The sequence below is a fragment of the Telopea speciosissima genome, chromosome 9, assembly GCF_018873765.1.
Source record: "Telopea speciosissima isolate NSW1024214 ecotype Mountain lineage chromosome 9, Tspe_v1, whole genome shotgun sequence".
Taxonomy (NCBI): domain Eukaryota; kingdom Viridiplantae; phylum Streptophyta; class Magnoliopsida; order Proteales; family Proteaceae; genus Telopea; species Telopea speciosissima.
The window spans coordinates 37635616-37646039 of NC_057924.1; the positions used below are offsets into that span (position 1 = coordinate 37635616).

The 10424-nt window shown below is 41.1% G+C and overlaps 1 protein-coding gene across 1 annotated transcript; it reads right to left on the reverse strand.

Moving 5' to 3' along the window:
- Positions 1 to 762: 762 nt before the first annotated feature.
- LOC122638867 lies at positions 763 to 2700 on the reverse strand. The gene is made up of 4 exons (XM_043831717.1): positions 2408 to 2700; positions 1848 to 2221; positions 1607 to 1756; positions 763 to 935 (listed from the first exon to the last, which is right to left on the reverse strand). The coding sequence occupies exons 1-4, from the start codon at positions 2698 to 2700 to the stop codon at positions 763 to 765; spliced, it is 990 nt and encodes a 329-aa protein (XP_043687652.1).
- Between the last annotated feature and the right edge of the window lie 7724 nt (positions 2701 to 10424).

Consider the following 10424-nt stretch of genomic DNA (forward strand, 5'->3'; position numbering starts at 1 on the left):
CCACAAATGCCGGTGTGAATTTCCCTGAGCACATACTCTGCCTATGATGGTCTGAGGCATTTCAAATACGGCATGGCATAAGCTTTTTTGTAAAGTACTCCCTCGATCATAATGAACCGTGCTGCTCTCATCCTTATCTTCTTAGCTTCTTCTTTGTTGGTCGGAAGTATGCCCCCTTGGAGATATACGATGAGAGGATCCATCCAGCATGGTTCAACGTCAATGGGTAATACATTCTTAATTTCTTCGATGCTCGGTACGCTGGGAATGTCTATACACACTGTTCGGTCTAACTCTTGAAAGTCTAAGGTGGCTAACCTGGACAACGCATCTGCAGATGTGTTTTGTGCATGGGGCACCTGTAAGATTTGAAAGTACGCAAATCCAGTAATCAAGTCGCATACCTTCTTTAGATATTGCGTCATGCACTGCTCTTTTGCTTCATATTGGCCATTCACTTGGTTGACCACCAGCTGAGAATCACTGCGTGCAGTGATATTCTTTACCATCAAGCTTTTTGCCTGGTTCAAACCATCTATTAGGGCCTCATGCTCAGCTCCATTATTCATAGTTTAGAACTCAAATCTCAGTGCATACTGCACCATAAAACCTCCTAGACTTGTTAGTATCAATCCTGCACCACACTTATTGCTGCTGGATGTACCATCCATATACAAAGTCCAGGGTTTTGTGGGCTCTGGTTGGTCGGCATTCACTGCTACTTCATCATCTGGTGCATTCAATGACAAAGTCTGCTAATGTTTATGCCTTGATAGCCGTACAGGGTTTGTACTGGACATCAAATTTGCCAAGCTCTACTGACCATGCCACCATACGTCCAGAATGATCGGGCTTTGCCATAATTTTCTTTAATGGTTGGATTGTCACCACCTCTATGGTATAAGCTTGAAAGTAAGGGCTCAGCTTCCGTGCAGCTGTGATTAGAGCATAAGCATGCTTCTCTATATTGCTATACTTGGTTTTTGCGTCTAGGAGCACTTTGCTGACATAATAGATTGGCTTTTACAGCCGACCATCACCTTTGACTAACACTGCACTTATAGCCATCGCGGTAATAGCCAGATATAACTGGAGCACATCCCCTGGGTCTGGTTTGGCTAGGAGTGGTGGGTTGGCCAAATATTTCTTCAAGTCTATAAACGTCTTTTGATGTTACTCCGTCTATTTGAAAGTTAGTTTGACTCCCTTTACTTGTCTTTCATCTGCTCTATTTTTCAATGCCTTAAAAAGTGGAAGACATCGATCACCATAAGCAAAGATAAACCTCCCGAGTGCAGCTACTCTTCTTGTTAACTCTTGCAAATCTTTGACTCTTTCGGGTGGCAGCATTTCTAATATAGCTTTGATTTTGGCTAGATTTGGTTCTATCCTTCTTTGTGACACCATGAAACTAAGGAATTTGCCTGAAGTTACCCCAAACGTGCACTTTACAAGATTTAGCATAATTTTACTCATCCTTAAGACTTTGAATGCCTCTTCAAGTTCAGTTATGTGGTTTGATGCCTTTAAACTTTTCACTAGCATATCATCCACGTAAACTTCCATGTTGCACCCTATTTGATTCTTGAAAATATGATTCACTAACCGTTGATAGGTGGCACCAACATTTTCAACCCAAAGGGCATGCGTGTATAACAGTAAGTATCTCTACCAGCAATGAAGGAGGCCTTCAATATATTTGGTTCATACATTTTAATCTCAGAACAGGCATCCATGAAACTTAACATTTCATGGCCTGCAGTTGCGTCTATTAGTAAATCAATATGAGGTAAGGGGTTAGTCTTTAGGGCATGCTTTATTCAAGCTGGTGAAAACAATAGACATACGCCACTTGCCATTAGGCTTTGGCACCATTACAACATTGGAAAGCCACTCAGGATACATTGCTTCTTCTATGAACCCTGCTTCCAGTAGCTTGATCACTTCTTTAATCACCTTCTCTTGTGGTTCTGGTGCAAAGGTCCTTTTCTTCTGGAAAACTGGCTTGGATGTTGGGTAAATGCTTAGCCTATGCTCGGCTAATTCCCGATCAACCCCAGGCATATCTATAGCCGACCACGTGAATACATCAGCATTATTCCTTAAGAAATTTATCAGGCTCTTCTTTCGTTCGCCCTTCAGGCCTACTCCAATCGGTACCGTGCAGCTTCCATCTCCCTCGACAATTTCTACCGGGATCAAATCCTCTGCTAACTCTGACCTTTCATGCTCAGAATCATCTTGAGAATCTTCAAGGTTGATTTGGAGTGTTTAAGGCTCCTTTCCTCTTATTCTCAGATAACATTCATAGCATTTCCTAGAGGTTATCTGGCTACCTCGACATTCTCCAATTCCTTCCTCAGTGGGAAACTTCATGACTAGGTGGGGAGTGGAGACAATAGCTTACAGGTTATTGAGTCCTGGTTGGCCAAGTATCCCGTTATAGGTAGAGTTAACCTTCACCACCAAAAAGTTCATCATCACCGTGGAGAGTTTGGGTTCTGTCCCCACTGTCACCAACAATTTAATTGAACCCTCCACGTGCACAGGTGCACCATTGAATCCATAAAGTGGAGACTCCACCCTCTTCAGCATCTCGGGGTTCAGTTGCATCTTCTCAAATGCATCATAGTACAGGATGTCAACTGAACTCCCATTGTCCACAAGGATCCTGGCCACTGTACAGTTGGCAATGGTCATTCTGATCACCAGGGCATCGTCATGTGGAACTTAAATGTCGAACAAGTCTTCATCCGAGAACGTTATTTGTTACTCGATCTTTCTCCTCTTACTGAGTACTTCAGTCTGGAATATGCATCGTGCATGTTCTTTCTAGAGTTGGAGGATTCACCTCCTAACCCAGGGCCTCCAAAGATTGTAGCGATTTCCTTGAGTGGCGCATTCTCAGTGTGCTGCTTTCTCCTTGTTTGGTCTGCTTTATACTCACAAACTTCCAATCAAGCAGGAGACTTCGTTCTTTCATCGGGTTCTCGGGAATGGTTCCCCTGCCTCCTTTCGCCACCCTCCTTTTTTGACAAACCTGCTCAGGCGGCCCCTCTGAATGAGGGCTTCAATTTCATCCTTCAGTTGTCTGTAGTCCTCTATGTCATGACCATGATCTTGGTGAAATCTACAGTACTTGTTCTTGTTATACTCATGTACAGGCTTGATCATCTTGGTTGGCCAGCGCAACGTCACTTGGTCCTTAATCTCATTAAGGATATAAGCTCGGCTGTGACTGAGGGCCGTATAGACTGGCTCTGTGTTCTAGTCATTCTTTGGAACCCAGGCCTTGTCATCCCTCTTTCTCTTTCCATCCCTTTAGTCTTTGTCGTTCTGCTGACCATTTCCTCCAGACTGAGAATCTTTCTTTTCTTGATTATTCTTTTCAGGCTTGGTTTCTTTCTCTTGTTCGGTTGTAAGAAATTCTGCAAGATTGATGTGCTTTTCACAATGAAGAAGAGCTCGTACATGTCCGTTGGTTCATCCATGAACAGGGATTTCTTCAATTCAACATCTCTGATGCCGCTACATAGGGCTTGGAACTTCATTCCCTCGGGTCCAGATTTCACACTTCCAATGCCTCCTTATTGAATCTTGTAAGAAAATCTCTGATGGATTCATCAGATTGTTGCTTGATAGCCAATAGATTGGCTGTTGTCTTCTTATGGACTCTGCTGCTCATGAAGTGGGCAAGAAAGGCCCGTCCAAGCTGCACAAAGCTAGTTAGAGATCACGGTTTGAGGCATGAGAACCATTATCTTGCCGCTCCCTTTAATGTAGAGGGCAATGCTCTGCACATTATAGCGTCAGATGCTCCCTGAAAGAACATCAGCAATTTGAAGGTTTCTAGATGGTCTTTCTGATCTGTCGTGCCTGCATACTTCTCGATCGTAGGCATCTTGAAGCCGTTTGGTAGGGGTTCTGCTCTGATCTCGTCTGTGAAGGCGAGATCGGTGGTGAATTGGAAACCATGGCTCGGAGCCAGATTTTTTCTTTTACTTCTTGAAACTGCTCTTACAACTCCAGCACTTTGTCGTTCAAGGCCTGCTCGACCTTGGTCATCTGGGATCCTTAGCACTTGTTGTCCTCGAGAACCTCCTTACCCTTTCTCCGAACATTGTTTGCATCACTGCGATTTTCACTATGTTCTAGAGAATGGGTTCTTCCCTCACTTGAGACGGATGTGGTCATGCCGGGATTCCTTATAGGTAGTTGTGTTGCATCACCAGCATCTGGTCCATCTTGTCTTGCCAGCGAGTCTACATCGCATTGAATTATTCCACCATCACATACCGTGGTGGGTCTCTAGGGAGTCTTGGCTGTGATTCTTCCTACTGGGATTCATTCACTTCTAGGATTGGATCATCTGGTCTGGCGAGAGGGCCTACTGGTCCACCCAGAGCGCCTTCTTGAGTAACAACATGAGCAACGGCAACCGCGGCCTTTGAAATCTTTGACTGATTGCGAGTGTTCATCATGATAGAATCCTCGTAGGTTTTTCTCCTTTGTTCCCACAGACAGCGCCAAAAAATGTTGCACAAAGAAAAGTGTTGAGGGTTTTCCTCAACACTACAACACTAGAACTAGACTAGAAACAATTATGGAAAACGAAGGGCAATCTTGAAGGTTTCTGGATTTCTTTATTGACTTAATATATTTTTTTGAATCCCCTTACATGGGCACAAGGGCCTCTATTTATACAAGTTTCTCTCCCCTGCCCTCTTACCAAAGATTTGCCAAATCAGCCAGCTGGCTTTCCTTCTTCGCAAGGCGGTGGCCTTGTGCTCGGCTAGGAAACCCTTTGAAAGAGCGATCCTCTCCTAGTTTCCAGGGATTCGGAATCTTTTCGCACATGGATTGCGGTTACTAGTCTTAGTTCCTTTATTTGACTTAAACTGATGTGTCCGTACTGGTTTCACTACCCCACACGCAATAAAAGAATTCTGGACTAGACATGTTCCTTGGCCTTCAAGCTTCCACTTGTCGTTGCACGATTGGGTGGTTAAATTTGGGTGTATCAGTTTGAGATGGTAGTTGAGGTAATTTCTCCAACCTTTTTACATCTCTTCCTCTGTCTGATTCACAAAATCGTTTCAAAATTCTTATTTTTCTTCGATGTTATTTTTTCGAGCAGCAGTCATCAAGAGGAGCTGTGTGATTCAATGGCAAGGTCAGAACTTCTTGATATTATTCTCACAATGGTATGGTTCTCTTCCCCTTTCTTTTTTCCCAAGAAAACTATTTTAAATCTGCAACTAAAATCTTTAGTTTTCTATCAAAGAAAAAACTATAATCTTTAGCTATTCATCAATCAATCACACAAACCTTCTCTTATGTGGTAAGCTTTTTGCATTCAAATTAATGGTAGAAATTAAGCCCTTCAATTTTGACAATCTAATTGGAATAATGGACTCATTAGACGATCCAGGGTCATAAGATTTAATGTTATATTGTGCTTTCTGTCTTCATATTGTTAATTTTCTTACATGATAGGTCCTTCGATGTTGTCTAAGAGTGGGTGAAGATGGTGGAGACGACATTTGTGTTTCTGAATTAGAGAGGTAGGTTCTAATGGGGAAGATGAGTTGCAGGGACAAAGCTCCACTAGCACATCCAAGACTCAAGGATTCCTGCAACTCATCTTTCTCAATCAATTTGGGGAAGATGAGTTGCAAGTTTTTTTTTTGGTTTCTTGCAAGACCAATTTTGTCAGTTCACCCTATGTTTTAAACGTTGTTAGTCATAAACTAACAGAATGGGGGCATGTGTTAACGTTTGTGAACCTCAGGGGGTACATAGAATTATCCAAAATTGGGGTTATAATTATACTTTCGTTAAACCTTAGGGGTGGTATGTGTAAATTACCCTTGTTATCGGGATCAGTATTGGTCTTGGTTGTTATCGATATGATATTGATTCGAATTGGCTTGTGTCAGTCAGTCCAGGTCGAATGGTTTTACCCCTAAATTTCAATGAAAATTGGTTTTATTTACATTTTTACCATTAGTCTGTAGTATGGATCGGATCGTATTGATCAAGAATTGGCATCAGTCTTTATCAATACTAATATAACCAATCCCATATTGATTCCTTGAACCATGATTTGAATCGATATCTGCCAAGACTGATAATGTATCCAATACCAATTACTAATCAGTGCTCAAGTCTCACATAAAGGCCGGATCTATTCTGGGTTTCTATCAACTCTTTGGTGCATATTTTGGGGAATTCGTTGGGCTTCTGCTTATGGACAAAGAGTCAGGTCCAATCAAAATTGTTGGTTTCGAATCTTACCAACCTCCAATGTCAGAAACCCATGAACCTTGGAAAATAAAAACTGGGTTTATGAACTTATAGTGCCCGACACAGCAAAGATTTTCGAGCTGACATTTTTGGTCGGATTTCCCTCCTTGCCTCCAAGAGTAATCCTAAAGTTGAAGTCTGAATTGTACCAAACATGCCCTTAGTAGTTAGTGGGGCATGTAAGTGAGAAGCGCTTGGGATTTGCAATATTCTTTCTATAAACCATTTTTTTTTTTTTTTTTTGGTAAATCAGAAATCTATTGATAATAAGAGTGTGTAGTAATCAAGGCTTCATTTACACATAAATAATGAAATGAAGTTAGGGAGTGGAATTAGGTCAAACTGTCATACACACAAATGACAGGACCTTCTTGGCAAGGGAATGAGCTATACCATTTTCACTCCTTGGAAGAAAAGAAAAATCACATTCAATAAAAAAGAAAGAAAAAAGACCCACTTGATGTGCATTAAGAGTTGAAATCAATTGATGAATTGTAACTGCATCATAATCAAGACGCACTTGATGAACTTTAAAGTTTGTAATCAATTGATGAATTGTAACCGCTTGATAATCAAGACCCGCTAGATGTGCTTTAAGAGTTGAAATCAATTGATGACTTGTAACCGTAAGATAACCAAGACCAACTTGATGAGCTTTGAAGCATGTAATCGATTGATGAGTTGTAATCGCTTGATAATCATGACTCACTTGATGTGCATTAAAGGTTGAAATCTATTGATGAGCATTACGGTTTCCAGCGATATCGTCTTCTCCGGCAAAGGCTACCGCTGGTGAACAATTCAGACTCGACAAGTATGTCGATGAAGGGTCTTTATGGTTCTTATAGCACTCGATTTCATCAAAATAGCAAAACATATACAACCTTTCATACATGATAATGAGCTTAACACGAACTTCAGATCGGTGACCAACCTGACGAATAGCTTGGAAAATCAATATTGGAGAGCAACAAAAAAGATATCGACCGACCTCCAGTAGAGAAACCTCCACCTTGCCTTGAGCATTCCATGCGGAAACCAACTCTTCGGTCACAGCCTGCTTGCGATAAGGCTTACCTGGAAAGACAAATCCCACCAGAGAATTATTCCAAGCTATTGCGACGATATCCTCAAATTTGTCCCCTACCACAAACTCGTCTTTGTCGTCTTTGTCTCCGGCTACATCTGCCTCCTTCTTAGAAACCTCCACCTTTTCTTGAACATTCCATGCCGAATTATTCGAGGCTACTGCAACGCTGTCCTCAAATTCGCCCCCTACCATAAGTTGTCTTCACCTTCTTCTTCATCTTCACCTTTGTCTTAGTCTTCACCTTCACTTTTCAAAAACCACTTGCACAGACCAAAATGTTTTAACGATTTATAATAAAGGAAAAAAAATGCTACCTGGTCACATGATTCCTGCACCCAAACCTGAGAACGTGTTACCTTCCCTCCTTCCCTTGTGAAATAAAAAAAAAATATCCATTCATATTGATGCTTCTGTGGGCACTCTCATTGACCCTACGCTAGTGTAGGAAATACATGACCAGGTAGCGATCTCTTCCCCTTACTTTTTATTTTTTTGGGTAGAATCTCTTTCCCTTATAACAAGTAGAAATACTATGACTTAAAGTCCCAATTTTTTTCTCCTTTTTTCGTGATGAGAGTCTCTTTTGGTTGGTTATTACGTGATGTAGTGCAGACTTTGTGGCTGTTGCTGTTTCTGGTTGGTGAATGGATTTGAATGTTTTATTTAACAACCTCTCAACAAATCCCATAAAAACAAAAAACAAAACTTGAAATAGGCCTACTAAAAGATGCCACAACATCATAGTTGGAAACTTAAGAAGGACAAAGGAGGGAGGCTGGGAGGGTCATAGTCGAAGCTCTTAACAAAATGAACACGGGATCCGAATGGCTACCTTTAAAAACAAATTATTTGGATCCTTCTATACGGCCTAAAAGATATTAATAAATAAAATTTTCATTTTTTTATTTTTTTGGTGAACATATGTTATGGACTTGATGTATGGTGTTGCATGGCCTTATGTGAAAAAATAGGATAATGGATGGATTATTATATGTATTATGTATATGTTGTCATGTGGGTAAATTTTTTTTGATAGAATACATAGGAGGGAGTAGTTCTAGTAGTGGGGTGGTTTAGATGGTTATTCTATGAGTAGTTATCATTGAAAGTGGTCTCTTAGTAGTGGAGTGGAGAGTTATTTTAAGAGGAGTCATGGTCTCATGGGTGGAAAATTATCTTCTGCAATTTTTTATCCGGTTTTTTTTCTAAGTCTTTCTAGTAGGGGGAAGGGGTGGATCCCATCTGGGCAATGTGTTCGGGCAGGGCGTAGTTAGGTTGATCATTTTTGCACTCCTATGAGAGAAATTACAGAAAATTATAAGGGATAAAGATTCATCATGGATTGTTCAGATGGTTATTCTGAGAAATTTTGTGTATTTAAAAATTATCAAAAATAATGAAGACTTTTCAATCCTAAATTATTTCTTGAAATTATCTAGACAACCCCTAACCATCCTATTTATTCTCTCTCTCTTTCTCTTTCCTTATTTTTTTATCTTTGACAACATAACTAAACTTTTATTAATAGAGAAGAAACTCCTTTAATGGAGGACGAATCCACCAGACCCATGAGATTCCCAACTTTGACGCTCTTTAGCTAAAAAATGAGCATCTCTATTAGAATCACGGGAACAAACAAAAACACAAATACAAAAATTGAAGAAGAAAGCAGAGCTTTATCTTCATCAATGGACATCGTTGACTAATCCAAAGAAGTCACAAGAATTACAGATTGACAATCAGGAAAAAGAACCAAGAATTATAGATTGAGGCTCTTCATCAAGAGTAAAGCATCCTAATGAACCAAAATGCTACTCGTCAATAGGGAAATGAGATGTGGCAACTAGGGTCCGGTAAGAATCCGATTTGGATTGATCCAAACTGACCCCAGATGACGGAGCAGCCGCATCCAATGCACCAATAGTATGCTGACCTTACGAGTCGACATGCATGGTTGTAGAGATCTTCATGAGGCGAGGTAAGCCTAAACCAGGAAGAGAGCGATGCGCAACGAACCGACCTCACGGGTCGGCCATCGAGCATGGCCTTCAGGAATTGTCGAAGCAGAGCTCTCAGGACTGACCGAGTAACCCCCAAGACACCAAGTATAGACCCAAATCGATTTCAAAGGGTAGGGCTGTAAATGGATAACCGAAAATCCGAATTCGATCCACATTCGTATCCGTTTCGGAGCATTCAAATTCGTTTAGAGATATCCGGGAAAAAATCCGAATACTCCGATAAAAATTCAAATTCGAATACTTAATTATAAAAAAATAAGTAAATAATGATCTTGAGGGTTTTTGAAGATTCAACAGGTTCTAGAATATGAGGAAAAGAGAATCATGATCTAAAACTATGGATTGAGAGTGAATTGAATCCACTAGGGGGAGGAAGGTTCGGGTTACACAAGGCAAAGGTGTAAACTGATGGTCGAAAATCCGAATTCGATCCGCATCCGAATCCATCCAAATCCGTTTAGAGGTATCCGAATTCGACCAAGAAATATCCGAATCCGATTACATCCGATCCGTATCCAAGCCGAATCCAATCCGTTTACAGGCCTACCAAAGGGTCGCCCCAAGAATCGAACAAGGCTGACCTCATGGGTCGGCACCCCTGATCATCGATTCCCTGTTAGATCGATAACCCCTTAATTATCGAGATACTCCAAGTGCCAGCTCAGCGAATCTAATCGCTTGTCTGACAAGTAAGTGGCCCTGTGTCGTATCGTGAGCAAAGGACTCTTTCCAAAACGAGGAAGCTCTTTTCTTAAAAGGACTCTATGACAAGATCTGCTACCCGAAATAAAACACTTGCTAAATTGGGACTCTCCATAACTACCTCAATCCTCTAAGTCGATCCTATAAATACCAAGGTATGATTTAAGATTAGGACCTTCTTTTTGCTATTTCTCAGTTCTTGAGTTATCTGTTGCGAAGAAGCCTGGCTTAGGCATCGGAGACCTCGCCAGAGAAGACCGGCTCTCCCTTGCTTATTTGTTTCTCTACGCAGGTATCTCCCGGAG